Source organism: Penicillium crustosum (assembly GCF_028827405.1).
Source record: "Penicillium crustosum strain IBT 35664 chromosome Unknown utg000001l_segment0_segment0, whole genome shotgun sequence".
In the NCBI taxonomy this organism is placed as follows: Eukaryota; Fungi; Ascomycota; class Eurotiomycetes; order Eurotiales; family Aspergillaceae; genus Penicillium; species Penicillium crustosum.
In genome coordinates, this window is record NW_026623122.1 from 8,364,885 (window position 1) to 8,382,527 (window position 17,643).

Consider the following 17,643-nt stretch of genomic DNA (forward strand, 5'->3'; position numbering starts at 1 on the left):
TGACGTTTCATGCCACGATACCTAATTATGGGCTACGTGAATCGTTCTCAAAGTCTGTCGGAAATGATTGATAGAAGACATAATCAAACTTGGAAAAGGTTAATAGCAATAAAATGTCGGTTGTAGCTCCTTCAATGGCCCCAAGAAAAGAAAGTATGCCAATAACATGGAATCACGCTCTCCTGTCTACGAGAACCTTCTGGAGATTGAGAATGATCACCGGAAAGTCTGAAGTCCATCAATAACACTTCATACAGGTTATCAAGCTCTTTCATACACCCATAGCACTCGATAACTCTATCCTTCAACTTCTGAAATGCCACTTCTTTTTCTTGGGAAACCGTACAGCCCTTGAAATGTTTCAAATCCTCCGACAAAACTTCTCGAAGCTTACCCATTTCCACCATAAATTCTTCCAAGAGAGCGGTCATATTAGGAGAAATCCCTTTAAAAGCACTGACCAGTAAATTCGGAATACGCTTATAGTATTCATCCAGATCCGTGTCGATGGCGTTGATATCAGATTTGTAAGGTGTTCCCCGCAAGACCTCCCGATGGAAGGATTGAAACCAGCTAGATCCAGTTCTGCATCCTGTTGTAACTCAGACTTATCATAGCGTTCAAAGTCATCCAAGGTATTTGCCTATCTCAACCATTGGGTAAGACGATTATGGACTACTGGGCTGTAAGCAATTGTTTTGGCATCAAACCTGTCCACATCTGAGCACAACCCTCGCATTTCCTAAGATCAATGATCATTAGAAATGTTCCTTGTACAAGACGGTAAGATGATTTCCTCAAAGAATTAGTAGACTTCACTTTACCTTTATCAAATAAGCCCGACATCAGCAGCTGAAATAGTGCTTTTGCTGTGCTATGGTTGTACCTCTGTGGATGCTTTTTCGTGCATGCAAGTAACTGATCTGCTGAGCACTGTAGCCTTTGAAAGGTGGTAAGCTCAAATTGACGGCGGCTCAGCCACGCCATAGTTTCTAAAGTAGCCTCGAGAGACTGTGAATTAACATCCTCATTAAAACTATAGTTTGGTTTGTCACTGCAGTTGAATTCTGTCAGGCAGAAGACCAAAGGTGCTTGCTACAGTTTTATCAGTATGGACTCTAGTTAAGCGCTTCTGTAGGCCCAGAATGGACCTTTGAAGAGAAGAAAATCGGTATAGGTTGTTCCAATCAGCTAGCGTGGGTGAAGATATCGGGGGGCGTTCTATCTTATATTATTAATTACCTCTAGTATTAGATTTAGCTTCTACGTAAGGATCTAGATTCTAGAATAATAAGGAATATAGAATACCTTTCGAAGACTTCTAGAGAACGTTTTTAGGGCTCTAAGAGAAATAGAACGCCCGAACTACAGAATAGCCCTAGGCCTATCGAAGTATATACTCTTATATATTAGCCCTTTCTCTTAAAAATCGTATTGGAGTAGATTTCTCGTATCTAGGTTTACCTAATATCTAGTAAATCATTCCCCTACTCCCCTACCATCTAATCATTTAATTAATTACGCTGCATCTGAAAACCTTCGTTTCTTTTTTTCTTTTCTTTTTTTTTTTACAACTAGTCTAAAGCCCATGTGTCCGGGTACCTCAAAGCCAAACAAATTCCTATAACTAAGAGTCATGCCAACTATGCTACTACATAATTGTCATATGGACTACTAGCAATGGTTGCTTAGACCGCCCAATGCTATACACAGATATAGTTCTCATGTTGACACCAATGAAAACCCCCCACTCAACCCACCCGAAAAATACAGCACACTCACTTACCACATCTCCACAGAAGATAACCCAAAAAAAGAAAGCATGCAACAGTGAAAATTCGCTAGTGGTCACCCACGTAGTAACAGATTATAGCTAGTCTCTAGTTCCCTTAAATATAAAACGCGTATAGTAGATTAAAGTAGCGAACGAGTAAATATATAAGTAGATTTTACTATCTTAGGATAAAAAAACGTATAGGACGGGCATTATCAATCAATCTCTACTCATTAATGGGTATGGTAATTTCTATATTAAGTTCGTGTAACCCTTCCGTGAATTCTCCTGGTGACTTATATTATAACTGTGTCACATGTGCTTTGATGGCCATGCAGACCGCAAAATCACACATTATACGGAGTACTCCGTACCATGTTATGCAAGGTGATGATCTACAAATGAATACCCAAAAAGCGAACCAGCTGCTGATAGATTTTGAAGCCTACTTAAAATATGAAATCCGCACTATTCAGTTCTTTTATTTAAATCGCCGATTTGATTTCAATCAATAAATACCCGAAGCAATTCCAATAATTGGTCCAGCAACTGTCACCATGTGTCGAAAATCCGACATCGCGCCATTCATCTGTTATTGTTCTGCATATCTGGTCATCATTCTCTATCATACACGACGACAAGTTCGAATGTATAGCACAAAGTTCTCCAAGAACAAGGTGTGCCTATTCATACATATTGGGACGGGGGTCATGGAATTGGGTCGGTACCATATCTCCAAAGCCCGACTTGGCAATGATAATATCCTCCCCGAGGTGATAGATGTGGTGTCTTGCTTCATCTGGTCTTGGACCAGTTTGGTTCTCGTAAAGACGCTTCGTCGTGGCGATCCACGTACAACTCGGCCCCCATACCAAACGGGTGCATTGCTGCGCCCGGTCATCTCCACCATATCATACCTACTTCTACTGCCAAGCCTACACAAAGTGTCTATCTCTGCACTCGACAGCTTCCTTTATGCCCGATTGGGGATCTTTTTTTTCACTTACACGCCGTATCTGCGTGGATACCCGTCCAGTACATTTTACTCCATCTCTATCCCCCTGTCTGCTGTTATCAGTATTCATGAAAGCGGCGTTCGCGGCGCGTCCTTAGTGTTTATCCTTGCGATGGCCTGCGTCGCAAAATTAAATGAGTGGGTGACGCATAGATCAAGACTCGTGCAGGGGTACGTCATGGCAATCCATGCTTCGAGCATGTCCTAACTTCATGAAAATAGATCGGAAGCCCGGTCATATATGGCTATGCTCGAAAAATGTCTCCTTGCTGGGTTGATCCATTCTGGATTCGCTGATCTAGACAGGCTGCGAGAAGTTTCCAAGAGTGACGCGCTGATGAAGCCTCTCAATGACGAATATGTACCAAAACTGGAACAGAGCATCTGATTTTGACTATCATGACTGGTTACAAGAGGGGCATATAATACTCGCCTCGACTCGCCGGTTGTCTTGCTGCGCTCTGCCCCAAGGAGCCGATTTGAACACACCGCTGTAAATTTCCGGAATTTAGAATAGAATATGAGAGCATGCACCAAGTAAGAAGCTTTAAAGAATTTACACAAAGTGACCTGAAAGCAAGATTAGGCAGTATTCGATTGCGAAGTTTTCTTTGGTAGATAAATGAGGATCTTCCAAAAAAATGGGTTCATACTACATGGCTGCTCAGTGTAGGGCCTAAGACAGGCCCCACGGCTCCTCAATTGCACCGCGGGGCCCTGGCCTGAGTCCCCCCATCCTTAACTATGAAGAGGGAATGGATAATGCCTACCTTGTAGGTAATGGTAGTATTTGGTAATAATAGCCAATAAGATTAAATTCCGTCATGGCACACTTTGTCGCCCGTTAATGGCTCCGTTGTTGACTTCATGGGATCTAGGTATATGTATTTGTGGATATTTGGCCCCCACCCAAACAAGATTAGTTTCTGCTTGGCTTAGGGTATCTTGCCGAATCCATGTATACATAATTTGCCCACGTATTTCACATAACGCTATTGAGGCTCGGATTGGAGTAATTTAATTTTTGAAGTGGGAAGTACGCAGTTTGTGACACAAGAAGGTGTGATTTTATTTATCTTTTCGTTAACTATCCCTCTAACTACTGCTCTGTATAGTTAAATGAGGGCTGTGTTATGGGTATATCACGTGACAACAACAGCTGCCACTGATCTAAGTGGTGGCTGTCGATCCTGACTAAGCAAAACCCCCGCCATCAGTCAGCCCACTACGGAGACCGAAGAACTGTTGAGAAGTACCGGTACCTAGCCGAACATAACGAAACCGTACTAGAACGGAGTACCAGTACTTGCCACGTTCTGGGACCTTGGTGGATCCCCAAGCCCGTGAGTTTTCCTTTCCCCTCTATTCTCCTTTTCCCTCTTTCCTCTTTCCTTTCTCATTCATACACCTTTGGTCAGTTCATTCCTACAAAATCACTTTTCGATAATTCTTTCTAACAATCAGCAGTTTTTGAATACATATTTCACATAATGTCTGCCCCCGCACAGAAGTTCAAGGTCGCTGACCTCGTATGTCTCTCAATCACTTTTTTTTTTTTTCCTCCTTCATTCATTGACCATTCCCATAGTCTCTGGCCGCCTTCGGTCGCCGCGAGATCGAGCTCTCCGAGGTTGAGATGCCCGGTCTCATGGCCATCCGTGAGAAGTACGGTGCCGACCAGCCCCTCAAGGGTGCCCGTATCGCTGGTTGTCTTCACATGAGTACGAATTGATCCATCACAAAAGGCAAAGCCCATGCTGACCGCTCCTCCAGCCATCCAGACTGCTGTCCTCATCGAGACCCTCACTCACCTCGGTGCTGAGGTCACCTGGACCTCTTGCAACATCTTCTCCACCCAGGATCACGCCGCTGCCGCCATTGCCGCCGCCGGTGTCCCTGTGTAAGTTTTCATTCTTACAGAAATCTTTTACATTTCATACCCCTTCGTGGACGTTTCGTCTGACCATTGTGCTCTACAGCTTCGCCTGGAAGGGTGAGACCGAGGAGGAGTACCAGTGGTGCTTGGACCAGCAGCTCCAGGCCTTCAAGGATGGCAAGAAGCTCAACCTCATCCTTGATGACGGTGGTGACCTCACCTCCCTCATCCACACCAAGTACCCCGAGATGCTCGATGACTGCTTCGGTGTCTCTGAGGAGACCACCACCGGTGTCCACCACCTCTACAAGATGCTCAAGGAGAACAAGCTCAAGGTTCCCGCCATCAACGTTAACGACTGTGTCACCAAGTCCAAGTTCGACAACCTTTACGGCTGCCGTGAGTCCCTTATCGATGGTATCAAGCGTGCCACCGATGTCATGATCGCTGGTAAGATCGCTGTCGTCGCCGGTTACGGTGATGTCGGCAAGGGTTGTGCCCAGGCTCTCCACTCCATGGGTGCCCGTGTCATTGTCACTGAGGTCGACCCCATCAACGCCCTCCAGGCTGCTGTCCAGGGTTACGAGGTTAACACTATGGAGGCCGCTGCCCCTATCGGTCAGATCTTCGTCACCACCACTGGTTGCCGTGACATCCTTGTTGGCCGTCACTTCGAGGCCATGCGCAACGACGCCATTGTCTGCAGTAAGTTGTTTTGAATGAAAAATTTTGCGGATCAATACTAACCGTCTTCTAGACATTGGTCACTTTGATATCGAGATTGACGTCGCCTGGTTGAAGGCCAACTCTCAGTCCGTCCAGAACATCAAGCCCCAGGTTGACCGTTACAGCCTCAACGGCAAGAACATCATCCTCCTCGCCGAGGGTCGTCTTGTCAACCTTGGCTGTGCTACTGGCCACTCTTCTTTCGTCATGTCCTGCTCTTTCTCCAACCAGGTCCTTGCCCAGATTGCCCTCTTCAAGGCTGAGGACGAGGCCTTCGGCAAGAAGTACATTGAGTTCGGTGCCGCTGGCCGCAAGCCCATCGGTGTCTACGTTCTCCCCAAGCAGCTCGACGAGCAGGTCGCTCGCTGCCACTTGGAGCACGTTAACGCCAAGCTCACTGAGTTGACCCCCGTCCAGGCTGACTACCTCAGCATCGATGTCAACGGCCCCTTCAAGCCCGAGATCTACCGTTACTAATTTCTTTACATTTTCAACTGCGTTCGATGATAATCTTGGGAAATAGACTTTCAACATGATTCGACGATGTTATGATTGGCATATTCGAGTTCTCCATCAACTTAGAACTCAAAAGTGGTTGTCCTTCAACGGCATAAAAAGTGGCCTGCACCGGAGGTGTGTTTCTAATGTTTTGTTTTGGCGTGGGATGACCTGGGATGGTCTTGCATTCAACACTGCGTGATGGGATTTTATTCTTGATACCTTATTTCGGTGTGTAGGCCTCCATGGGCCGATTGTGATAGTGTAGAACTTCAACAAATCGAAGCTATGCGTCAACATTTCATTTCTTGCGTAGTTGCTTCCGTAGATGATTGGCTTGAGTTCGTGTTTCTGGCTATGCGTAACATCTATTCTCCGCGGATCAATTTGACCAGTTCATCTGCTACTGCCACGGCAAAGTCAGGATTATTGATGTCACGCGAATCTCGCACGACTAATACCCCACTATCCTCCAATTCCTTCTCCAAAGTCAAAAACAATGCCTCATCTGCCTCTGTATCCTGGAATGTCTGACCAGGAACGTCTAACATGCTCACGCCACCAACAGGCAGAACCACCTTCGTCCGCGTCAGTTCTCCTTTGCCCCTCGAATCCCGCAACAAGTTCCCTGCTATAAAAACCCCAATATCCGCACACTCTTTCTTGGTTGTGCGCATAAGCGTAACAGTCGCATTATGCTCATGAAACAACCTCCCCGCCTCCCGAAACGCAGGTGGGACACTCCCCACCTCCCCGAAATTAACCATATCACACGCTCCAACACTAACAACCCTCGGAATATCCCGCACTGTAGCCGCAGTCAACCGTCCAGCCCCAGCACTAAGAACCCCACCAACAACCTCATCCGCAATCTCCGTAGTTGTCAAATCAAGCACAGCATCAATCTGCTCCTCCCTCACAAGCCTCTCCAGAGCCCTCCCCCGGACCCCGTAGCATGAAAAACATAAACCTCACAACCAGGAAGGACCTCTTCAAGACGTTCCCGGGCGCGTGTGACACCAGGCGTCGTAACTCCGAACATGGATATACCAATCTTCACACGGGAAGATTCATCGACCTTCTTCTCCTTCTCACCCGGCTCTCGTTTCAAAAACGAACTCGCCATCCCGGCAATCCCACCAGCAGCGTTATCAAGAACACCCTCCAAAACACGGTTCCGGCCCGCAATATCGACAACGCTGTACATCATGCTGATATCTGTTTCGCCGATGTATGGTCCCACGTCCCCGGATGCCATGGTTGATACTAGTAGTTTGGGGAATCCGACTGGTAGCGCGTCGCGCATGACTGCTGCCGCCAGTGCTGTGCCGCATGAGCCGCCGATGGCAAGAATACCGTGGATTTGGTGAGATTTGTGGAGGTGAGTTACATGTTTTGTGGCGTAGGGTGTGAGTGTGGTTATATACTCGGCCCGTGGGAGGGTTGCTAGATCTGGGATTGGGGTTGAGGAGGGTGAAGCGTTGGTTAAGGCGCTTTGGGGGATAGCTATTTCTTCATGAGTTGTTTGGTTTCGGCCGATGTCCATCAAAAGGACTGTGGCGTTGTTGGATTCGATTTGGGCTTTTGTGTAGAGGAGCTCCGGGAGTTTGGTGTCACATGTTCCTAGTAAGAGAATTGTGGGGGTGTTTGAAGGCATTTTTTGGTTTGGATTTTTTGGGCTTTGCAATTGGAGAAATGGAACTAGGTATTTGTTGAAGTTACTTGGTGAACTTGGAAAGTGTATGAAACTGGAGGTGACGTTGAAGCTGAAGTGGAAGTGGGGTGCTGGAAATATTGCGGGGTTGGTCTACTTGGGATGTGATACCCCTACAATGTATGTACAGATGCAACTATACCGGATTTGATGTCAGTTCGCTGGGATTGTCGGCGATCCCTAGACTGATGGGACTGGTTAGGGAAAGGGAGTACCGCTGTTAGTTTTCTTTTACTTGCTTAGGATCGAGACTGCTAGGATCAACGGTCATGTTGACCAGTCCTTTTTTGATACGCAGTTTGAATTGGAAGGCTTGCATGTGGATAGACCTTATAAGTCAGGATATATATTAAGGGACATGCTCTGCTTTACTCAGTTTGACTCGGTGATCAAAAAGCGGCAAGGGGTGAGCAATAACAGAAAGGGAAAGGTCTTGCCAAGCATTATCCAGTACATATTGTTGAGGCAAGTGGACGAAATTGAGGTGTAAAGAATAACATCGGAAACATAGAATAGTAGCTGACTGTCGATAGTATGTTTTGGAAATATATGTATGCTCATTCCGCTCATTCGTACAAATATTTCCCATTTCGTCAATGTCTGTCTATATCACACACTCATGCGTATAAACTAAAGTTTAGCAGATCGACCGGCCTTGAATTGCCGAATTCTGTATTGCGTCAGTGACATACTCGATAGATTCAATTGCCGAAACATACTTATCCTCATCCGCCAGCTCAAACAACACATCTTGTGCTCCTTCCCACAGAGTCAAATTCCCAAGCGCATGCAGGTTCTCAGACCCTTCAGTGATAGTCAAGAAGTGATTGGCGGCAAGCGCTCCCATCTTGCTTGCGAAAGCAACTCCTCCATAGCAGAAGAGGAATTCGGTCTCCGAGATACCCCCGGGGTACAGCAGAATCTGACCAGGCGCGGGATGCGCCGTGTGGTTTTCGAAGGGGATGTTGAAATTAGTCTCACCCAACGGAATCCACATCCCCTCACCGCTCCATCGTACGTGAATGAGCTTTTGGCGGTATGGGAGGAGAGATCGAAATAGTTTGACTGTCTTGGGAGCTGCTGACTCGAGTTTCGCAAGGAATTGGTACGGACCAGCCGTGATCAGAATGGTAGAGTTTGTCATTTTCGAGTTTAATGGGATTTCGATGAGACGTTAGGTCTCTGTTGTTATTCTTCAGGCTTTTAAAGGTGGAGGTTCTTGATGTTTCCCGCGGTCCATAATTTAGCTCGCTCCTTGGCGGTTGGTCTGTCCAATGGGCTCGTGGCTTTCCCGATATCATCCACTCGGATATCGCCTTCTTCCACGTTCTGATGTGCTCTTTATATACATGTGGGGCTATATTGCACTATTGCACTATTGTACGGAGTTCGGCATTTAAGGTGGGGAAACTCGGACTTCATGGATTCTACCAGAATGAAGGCGGCAAACATAGGGGCCAAAGTGCATTGTACAAGTGACTATTACGCTGACCAGGTGGAACGGCTAAATGCAAATTAAATATCAGGAGGAGCAATGGAAGAATATAGCAACAATATCTCGGGCACGCCGCATAGTCTAGTCATTAGATGGTAGCCGCACGCTCAACTCATGTAAAAAGCCAGGTCTGTTTATATATAACGATTATTCGGCGGTATCTATAGGCATTATCAAAAGGACTGACTATATTGTAACACTTCTATAAATAATGTTTTGCATCTTTCAAAGATCCTTGGATTTGATGAGAGAGAGAAAGAAAATCAGAACAGTTGGAACGCTTATTTGAATTGGAAGACTAGCTCTAGTTATGGTCTATTAAACAAATACATCACACAGAAAAGCCTAGTTTATCAAGTAGGAATATCAAATCAGCTTGACCGCTGTTTCAAACTCATCGAGGAAAGCCCATAGTGTTTTCTCCCGCCACTTCTTCTCCTTCCACCCATTAGCCGACAAAGGAAAGAGATCCACAGATTTCAATAGGCTGCGATCATGAGCATATATAAACCAAACATTGCTGTCTGCATCAGCCACCTGTGCTTTCTCAATTGTATCTATTGTCTGTTCAATGTCTTCCCCTATGGCTGGTCGGAAGAATGGCTTGTCCACTGAACCAGTCCGTCGGACTAGCAATTTCTCGTATACTGAGTCCCCAGGACATGGGAAAGAAATAGGAGTAGCGAAGCTGGGTTGGATATCGCCAGGAATCCGCAGATATTTCGACGGTCGAATTTCCCCACTATGGTGACAGAGGTCACCTCCCATGAAAATGAAGGTGTCGGGATTAGTCGTGGTTCGTGCCAATGCACCAAGGTGACCGACTGTGTGACCAGGACTATCTATGATATAGAATGAACCATCACCGAAATAATCGACAGCTCGGAACTCGCCAACTTGGACAGAGTTTGAGAAGTCTATTTCGTGTATATTTCGTCCGCTTTCATAGAATGAGAGTTAACGGATGAACAAATTTCCATTTCACAATCAAACACTTACGCAAAGTCACTTTCGCGTACAAAGGCATCTGGCTTCGCCGGATAACCAGGAAGAAACTCGGCCTTGAAACCAGGGCCGACAATGAGCTCAGTGGAAGAAGGAAATCGGGATGGGTCACCGATATGATCCCAGTGCCAGTGACTTCCCGCGAACAGAAAAAGTCAGTATCTTACATTGTACGGTTGCTTATCATTATTAATAGATAGGTGTTGTACTGACCTCCAGATGATGGCAGATATTTCATTCGCCGCGATCCCATTTCTGTCGAGAATGTCGATCACCTCTTCCTGGACGTCGACTTTCCATCCCTGTCGTTTGATATGTTCACAGATTGCCGGTGAAAACGAGTCCAAATCTTTCGGAACTCCAAGATCGTAAAGGATCTTTTGACCCGAAGGGTGCTCGATCAGGAATGACCAAGCCGGAAGGGGGAGCATATATTCCATTCCCTCCATTGGAGGTTCCATGAGAAACGCCAATTTAAAGTTATTAATCCTAGTAGTCGAATCGATGATTCGAACCTGGACGCTCTGGTCGCCCGGTGGCACAGTAAAGTTAGCGTTGGAGAGGTGCGACATGATGAGATGACACCGAGAATTGTAATAACTTTGCGCAGCCTCGAAAGATGCGGGATACAAGAGATACAAACTCCAGAATTTTATGTTTCTATGGGGGCCAACTGCCGAGCGAAACACTGTGAAATTCGCGAGGGGGTAGTTGGGGGGTGTCATCATCTCTGGCGTGATTGCGGGAGTGGGGTAATCACCTTGGATCCTTCGGGATACGATTAGCAAGCATGAAGAGGCTCATTACTGCTAACGCCATGCGAAATGCGGTCACCTGGGCCGCAGCGAGCATTCTCAAAATATGACTGCCAGCTTGGATCAAAAACATGGCACCGGTCAGGGGGCCGTTCCTCGGGAGTGTTATGGCCTTCACTACTGTGTTCACAGTGTCTGTCCCATTTTACACCCTGGGATGATGCTCATGTGCTATCAATAGGTCGAAAAGTTTATTTCAATATAGAATTGGATACTACATGAGAAAAAGATAGTAACGAACAACGCGTATCTTAACCTAGGGAGATCGAAGACCTACCCATTTACCACCCTGCCTATAAGACCGATCCAAAACATGCACTTAAACTCGCTTGAGAACAGAGCCAGTAACAGGATACTCCACACTGACCAGTCGACCATCAACCAGGTTGAAAATAAACTCATCAGCGGGCCCAGCAAAGTCAAGGTTCATCCATACGAAGGAATTATCGAACAAACCCCCCTTCCCACCTTCCACCGCAGCACGAGGCTTGATCGGGGGCTGCGGCTCTACCATACGGTGCGCCACGCGTAGAGTACCCTTAGTCCTGTACAAATAAGACAAAGACCTCGAGAACGAGTTGAGCCCAGTCGGGTAGAGGCGCCAATGGGCATGATCGCGGGCGTTGTTTCCCTTAATCCAGAACGACTTCAAGCCGAGCCCGGGGTGGCCTCGGTCAACAGATAACGTGATATTGGTATCCGGTGATGCCTCGTCGACAAACGTGCCAGCTAAGTTTCGTCTGGCATTTTCTGCTGCTGCGTATTCTGCCGCAGGAATGAATGTCCCACCAACCACGTTGCGCAAGGGCCACCGGGCGGGCGTGGCAGTGAAACCGGCCACCAAGATGGAATATCCAATACCGTGATCTGGTGACAGAGCAAATATGGATGTATAATCGACGTTTCCACCGGCCTTGGTATAGAGGTCTGAGATCCGAGTACGGTTTGAGCCTGGGGTAACGGGGATCTCAAGGCGAGAGATTTCCCATGGGGCTCCGACAAGCTCGACCAAACTGCCAGTTCCACTGCTAGGTTTCATCCATTGGGATGTTGTATCCGGAGAGAGTAGCTCGGAGTTCAAGATAGCAAGACCTGCTGTGCGGAGGTCTGCGGCGTTGGAATAATAACTGCCAGTTCTGTAGGACAGGTTAGTCTGTTTCTCTTAGTCGAATTTGGAAACAGGACAAAAAGAGTAAAGAGGGAAAAGGAAATAGAAAAAGGACAACATACGATGCAACGATTTCCACATCGCCGGCCCATGATGTGTTCTTGTCAATGCTGCGGCGATCGATAACATTAAGATCCGAACCCGTTGGCACTGTCGTCGACATGCTCTCCAGGTCCAATGGATCAAATAGAACCTCATGGACAGCTTCCCTGTAACTCATTCCCGAGAGACGTGCAAGTACCTGTCCCAGGATCGCAAAGCCGCCATCAGAATAGACAGCATTTCGGAATGGAGATACCACGGGCTTTCTCTCGTCGCGGAAGAACTTCAGAAGATCTGCGTATGAGATCTATTAGCGACTTCCTTACGAATAACATCGATTCTTTGAATTACCTTCAGGTGAATACTGCAATGGCTTATCGAGATCCGCGTATTCTGTGAGGAAGTCTAGCAGAGAGGTTAGGAGCAGTAAACCAGGATTCCATAAGGACACAAACCAGCCACACCCCCAGACCCAGCCTGCTGATTTGCCAACGCTCCAACAGTGATATCCTCCCAGCGGATGCTATCCAATGGTTCACTATCCGAATTACCCGCTAGTTCGGGGAGATACTTCGTCACAGGGTGGGCGAATACTTCTATGCCAGCCTTAGCGATGATTGCGTAGACTGTGAAGAGTTTTGTCACACTTCCGATGCGTGAGATGGTCTTGTCATTGAGTTCTCCAGATGTCAAAGATGGTTTTGAGTTTTCTCCGACATGGGAATAGCTATAGATGGATTTATTGGTAGCGGCCGAAAACACGTCAATATGAAAGGCCAAATCGGTACGATTGAGTTCGCCAGTTGAGAAGAGGCTATCAATTAAGCCAGGGAACTGTGATTTGGCGTGGTTGATCGCGCTTGAATTTGAAGGATCAAAGTTGGAGAGGAAGGATGGACCGATTAAGGGGACCTCATCTGTGGCGATGATGCGCGCTGTTGAGCTAGCGGCAAGTCCTAGTAGGGATGTGACCAATGCTTTGTCGAGAAGCATCGTGAAAATTTAAAATACTGGCAAACACGAGAAGGCTTGCTTATCAGAAGATTGAATGTATTCTGTCTGAAATTCAACAGCTCCTCCTATTGATCTTATATATTGATATCTATTAGTGGTTGTAGCGCACGTTGACCATCAACTTTGGACATGGCCAAGAGGCACGTAGGCCAAGCCAACACGTTGTCCACATATAGTTGGTTACGGCGCCATCCCGCCATCCTTTCCGTGGAAAAATCGATGGCGTACTATAAAAAAAAGGGTGAGCAAATTTAGCTCCAGATCAGCGACAGGTAGTAAGGATATGGCGATTTGGTGCGCTCTTGGCGCTCGTGATGGTGAACTTTAGGCCCTGAGGCAAATATCTGACATCACCTACCTACCTCTATACCTGTCAATTTGTTATTGATTTTATTGTTTGCCAATAAACCTAGAGACATCTTTTCTACGTCATGTAGGGGCGCATTAGGTACTCGGAGCTGCGCCAGGTTACGGCCCCCGATGCATAGCCCTGTGTCAAGATACTCCGGACTCCGGGTTGTATCCGAGCAATAGTTGAGGCGATCAGCACTCACCTGTTAGGATCCATGTGTCGTAAGGGACACCGGTGAGTTGTTCTCTCGGTGCTGGGGATTTCACTTGGATAATGAAGCAACGTGAGCCAACAAAGTATGAAGAAACAAGTTTATATGTAGTAGCGAACAATGAGATTCAGTCTCTAAGCACACTACATTGAACTGTTTTTCATCATAAGGTCGGATTTATATTGACATATATATTGCTATTTATTCTACAGTATATAGCTGTTGTTGAGAAACGTCTTAAAGTAATTGATGCATTGTGAGCTGTCGGCAGAGCAGCCGGACGCCATGCCTTTAGATTTTATAATCTTGCTTTTCAGATATCGCTCTCCTTCTCCATATCCGGTCATACACCCATGACTTTTTCTCCAGAAACAGGCTGTGTTGGATCTCTTGGGGAAAGCCAGGTAACTATTTACTCGGCGCGACATACTTCCTATTACGGTATTTGATCATCACCCCACCCACTGGGCACTGGATACGACAATGATATTCGGATCTATGAATGACAAGAGTGGTCAGCCGCTTATGTGGCCTTCTCATGTCCAATTGTTCCTTTAGGTGTCTTTTTAGGTATATAGGAAAGCAGTAGAAAAACATACTTAGTGAAATATATTCAAGATGTGGGTCTCCTGCAATAAGGACACCAAGCTCGTGATCTGAGCCCGGCTTAATTGTGCTACATTGGACATCGAACAGTATCGGGAAACCGAACCCATTACTCTCGTTAGCCTTTTCTATGAATAAAATTAGGGACCATATGATATTGCACAATATCCATGTTCAAAAAATGGAAACCACACTGCTGCGACAGATATATATAGCCAAGGTTTCACCACACTGGCGATGATAAGTACGACTCTATAGTGTTCGACATATTAGTAAATAAACTAGGCTGCGCACTCTTTACCATGAATTCAAGGCTGTTATCAGCTGGTTATTCAAAGCAAAAGAGTGCATTCGATTTTAATCATATCCACAGGGAGGTCAAGGAGAAAGGAAGAAAGGAAGAAAGGGAAGAACCACGTGGGTCCCCTCTCCAAAGCAAACAATGCAAACCAGACGAACATGAACACCCTGCTCTTCTATGTTGTGCATCGTGACATGTACCATCGTTGCGCTGTATACCGTTTTGAAGGTGATTGATGCACAAAACTCAAACATAGGAGACTACATCCACCAATTTCTGGCCCAGTTTCACCAGAGCGTCGAATTGAGAATAGCTGTTGGAGTTATAACCGGCTGAAGACCATTCGGGCCGAATGTGGAATTTACCCGCATGCCCGCATTTCCTCCGTCACTCTCCAACGGGCAATTTTCCTCCGTGGGGACGGGGAGCAAGTCTCGGCTAAATAAAAGAAGAGAGGTTTAAGAGGAGGAAATGTCCTTCCTCAATCAATTTAATCTTCTTTATTCCTCCGTCTCTTTCATTAACATCTAAAATGGCTCGAGTACTTGAAGGGAAATTCGGCATCGTCACTGGCGGATCGCGGGGTAAAGCCCAGCCTCCCCCGCATATCAACAGATCAAGCTAACACGCCATCTACACAGGAATTGGCGAAGCAATTGCCCGCAATCTGGCCGAAAAGGGGTGCTCATTACTACTGAACTTTACTTCAGAGTCCTCGCGCGCTCCCACCGAAGCATTGTGCTCCTCCTTAGCCACAACCCATAACATCAAATGCGAGAGCGTGCAAGCCGATCTAAGCAAGCCTACTGAAGCTGTGACAGCCATTATCGACGCCGCCAAAGAACATTTCAGCACCGAGGGCAAACTCCAAATCGATATTTTGATCAATAATGCTGGCGTATCGCAAGACCGGAACTTGAACGATGCCACCAAGGGCCCCATCGAGGCCGAGCACTTCAACTGGCAATATGCGATCAACGTCCTCGCCCCGCTCCTCCTCACACAGGCATGCGCCCCCTTCCTTCCCACCGACCGAAGCGGCCGTATCGTGAGCATCTCCAGTGTATCCTCATCCCTCGGTTTCGTGGGCCAGTCAATTTATGGTGGTACCAAGGCTGCCATTGAGGCGATGACTCGCACCTGGGCACGTGAGCTGGCAGACCGTGCGACTGTTAATGCCGTTAACCCCGGCCCGGTTGTTGGTGATATGTACTTTGCGACCGGAGAGCAGTTCTGGAAGGATATCCAGGGGTACCAGGATAACACGCCGATGAGCAAGTTGGATGTGAATAACCAGGACACTATGAGTCGCTTGACTGATGAGCAGAAGCGGTTGATTCAGGAGAAGATGGGTGGTCGTCGACCTGCTTTCACTAGTGAGGTCGCGGGTGTTGTTGGCATGTTGTGTACACCCGATGGTCTTTGGTGTACCGGCAGTGTGGTCTGTGCCAACGGTGGCATGAAGATGGGACAATAAGAGAATATAATCAATTTCATATCATCTTCCTTTGTTACCTGAATTTATGAGCGGTTTTACTAGCTGACATATCTATGTTGTAGTTGTAGAGTGACAAGTCTTTGCTCCTATCTCATCTCTCTATCTTTACTTCATATAGGGTCGTAGTCAGAACGCCACACACCTCAATAGGTCGTTAACCCCTGTCAGCGCTAAGCTTCCTTGGAATTCAGCCTCCGAACTGTGACTCATTTAATAGCCTTGAGGTGGTATCTGATGTCTGAGACAAGTAGACATAAAAGAGAGGGAAAATATACCAAAAACTCGAAATTGATTGTCCACACACACACACACTCTCTCTCTCTCTCTCTCTCTCTCTCTCTCTCTCTAGAATCAAGCCTCATATCACCAGACCAAACCAAAATGACAGGATTCTCCTTCCCACCGGACTTCACAATTCCCACCCCACGTCTCCAAATCAGCCCTTTCAACCCCACCGACCAGACCCACTGCGACTTCTTAGTCCAACTCTGGAATACAGACGATTTCATCAACTCCTGCGGGAAAACCGGAGTCACCACACCAGAAAAAGCATCCGCATTCCTTGAGAATAGAGTCTTGAAAAGCTACGCCTACCATGGTTACGGGATATTCCTAGTCTCGCGACGGACCGACGATGGTCTGCAGCCGATCGGCACTGTATCGCTCATGAGGGGAATTCCGCCAGGCCCACAGTATCTTGCTCCAGATATCGGGTTTTCCATTCTACCTGAGGAAGGTCGGAAGGGATATGCGACCGAGGCCGCGAAGGCTCTTATGGAATATGCAAATAAGACTCTTGGGGTGGATGCTGTGTTTGGATTCTGTTCGCCTGCGAATCAGCGCAGTCGGGGTGCTCTGGAGAAACTTGGGATGGAGTTTCGGGGTATTAAGCCTTTGAAGGTTTTTGGTGATGAGGAAAGTGCCGTGTATGCTTTGCCGGGGATGAGTGAGGATTTGAGTGTTTATAATATCGACTGAATCGAGGGAATTACCGTTCCATGGCAGTATCACGAAGCTTCAACATCGTCCAACTGTTGTTGGCGCTGTTCAGGAGTGAGGCGAAGCCTAATACAAAATTCGTTTCGAATTCTTTGTAGTATAATGACTGAAGAGGGTGTGCCCTCTGCAGCGAGGATTACAAGGATCTTTTGTGTGCTATACCGAGGTACAAGCTCTTCAACTCGATCTCGGATCTCTTCCCTAGTCGTGAGAGTACGGGGTTTAGGAGGTTTCCAGTGACCAAGGCATCTCTGCAGGGTGCTGCGGCTAATGGTAATATCGTATTTTTCTTTGAGAATAGCGCGAATAGCTGTATGTGAAGTCTTTTGGGTGATAAGATCGAGTATCTTTTCTTTGTGCGACTCGAGATCAATACGAGGGCGCGGCATGACAGTAGTATAGAGTAGGTATAGAGAGAGTAGGTGGAAGGATTTGGGTACAAAAGTCATATCGGGTGATGACAAGTGGCAAGTTTTAATACAGACTGACCAAGATCCAGCCCCCTAGAATGAGGTTTGGCCCTTGATAGCTATA

General features: G+C 46.8%; 8 protein-coding genes across 8 annotated transcripts; 3 read left to right on the plus strand and 5 right to left on the minus strand.

Annotated features, from left to right (window-relative positions):
- The first annotated feature begins 4,168 nt into the window (after positions 1–4,168).
- N7487_003088 (adenosylhomocysteinase) lies at positions 4,169–6,188 on the plus strand. The gene is made up of 6 exons (XM_056870835.1): positions 4,169–4,202; positions 4,257–4,318; positions 4,378–4,510; positions 4,563–4,689; positions 4,769–5,370; positions 5,423–6,188. The coding sequence occupies exons 2-6, from the start codon at positions 4,280–4,282 to the stop codon at positions 5,866–5,868; spliced, it is 1,347 nt and encodes a 448-aa protein (XP_056735619.1). The 5' UTR covers positions 4,169–4,202; positions 4,257–4,279; the 3' UTR covers positions 5,869–6,188.
- Positions 6,189–6,257: 69 nt separating this feature from the next.
- N7487_003089 (Tm-1-like ATP-binding domain-containing protein) lies at positions 6,258–7,546 on the minus strand (the record flags this gene model as incomplete). Its single annotated transcript, XM_056870836.1, has 2 exons — positions 6,258–6,794; positions 6,860–7,546. The coding sequence occupies 2 exons, from the start codon at positions 7,544–7,546 to the stop codon at positions 6,258–6,260; spliced, it is 1,224 nt and encodes a 407-aa protein (XP_056735620.1).
- A 687-nt stretch (positions 7,547–8,233) lies between these two features.
- Positions 8,234–8,747, minus strand: N7487_003090 (uncharacterized protein; the record flags this gene model as incomplete). Its single annotated transcript, XM_056870837.1, has 2 exons — positions 8,234–8,273; positions 8,323–8,747. The coding sequence occupies 2 exons, from the start codon at positions 8,745–8,747 to the stop codon at positions 8,234–8,236; spliced, it is 465 nt and encodes a 154-aa protein (XP_056735621.1).
- A 717-nt stretch (positions 8,748–9,464) lies between these two features.
- N7487_003091 (MBL fold metallo-hydrolase) lies at positions 9,465–10,675 on the minus strand (the record flags this gene model as incomplete). Its single annotated transcript, XM_056870838.1, has 3 exons — positions 9,465–10,038; positions 10,098–10,238; positions 10,317–10,675. 3 exons carry the CDS (start codon positions 10,673–10,675, stop codon positions 9,465–9,467), a joined length of 1,074 nt encoding a protein of 357 aa, XP_056735622.1.
- Positions 10,676–11,237: 562 nt separating this feature from the next.
- On the minus strand, positions 11,238–13,121 carry N7487_003092 (serine hydrolase domain-containing protein; the record flags this gene model as incomplete). Its single annotated transcript, XM_056870839.1, has 4 exons — positions 11,238–12,054; positions 12,149–12,422; positions 12,480–12,533; positions 12,584–13,121. 4 exons carry the CDS (start codon positions 13,119–13,121, stop codon positions 11,238–11,240), a joined length of 1,683 nt encoding a protein of 560 aa, XP_056735623.1.
- Positions 13,122–15,144: 2,023 nt separating this feature from the next.
- On the plus strand, positions 15,145–16,089 carry N7487_003093 (SDR family NAD(P)-dependent oxidoreductase; the record flags this gene model as incomplete). The annotated part of the gene is made up of 2 exons (XM_056870840.1): positions 15,145–15,196; positions 15,254–16,089. The coding sequence occupies 2 exons, from the start codon at positions 15,145–15,147 to the stop codon at positions 16,087–16,089; spliced, it is 888 nt and encodes a 295-aa protein (XP_056735624.1).
- Positions 16,090–16,491: 402 nt separating this feature from the next.
- N7487_003094 (GNAT family N-acetyltransferase) lies at positions 16,492–17,088 on the plus strand (the record flags this gene model as incomplete). Its single annotated transcript, XM_056870841.1, has 1 exon — positions 16,492–17,088. One exon carries the CDS (start codon positions 16,492–16,494, stop codon positions 17,086–17,088), a length of 597 nt encoding a protein of 198 aa, XP_056735625.1.
- A 29-nt stretch (positions 17,089–17,117) lies between these two features.
- N7487_003095 (uncharacterized protein) lies at positions 17,118–17,498 on the minus strand (the record flags this gene model as incomplete). The annotated part of the gene is made up of 1 exon (XM_056870842.1): positions 17,118–17,498. The coding sequence occupies one exon, from the start codon at positions 17,496–17,498 to the stop codon at positions 17,118–17,120; it is 381 nt and encodes a 126-aa protein (XP_056735626.1).
- Positions 17,499–17,643: the final 145 nt, after the last annotated feature.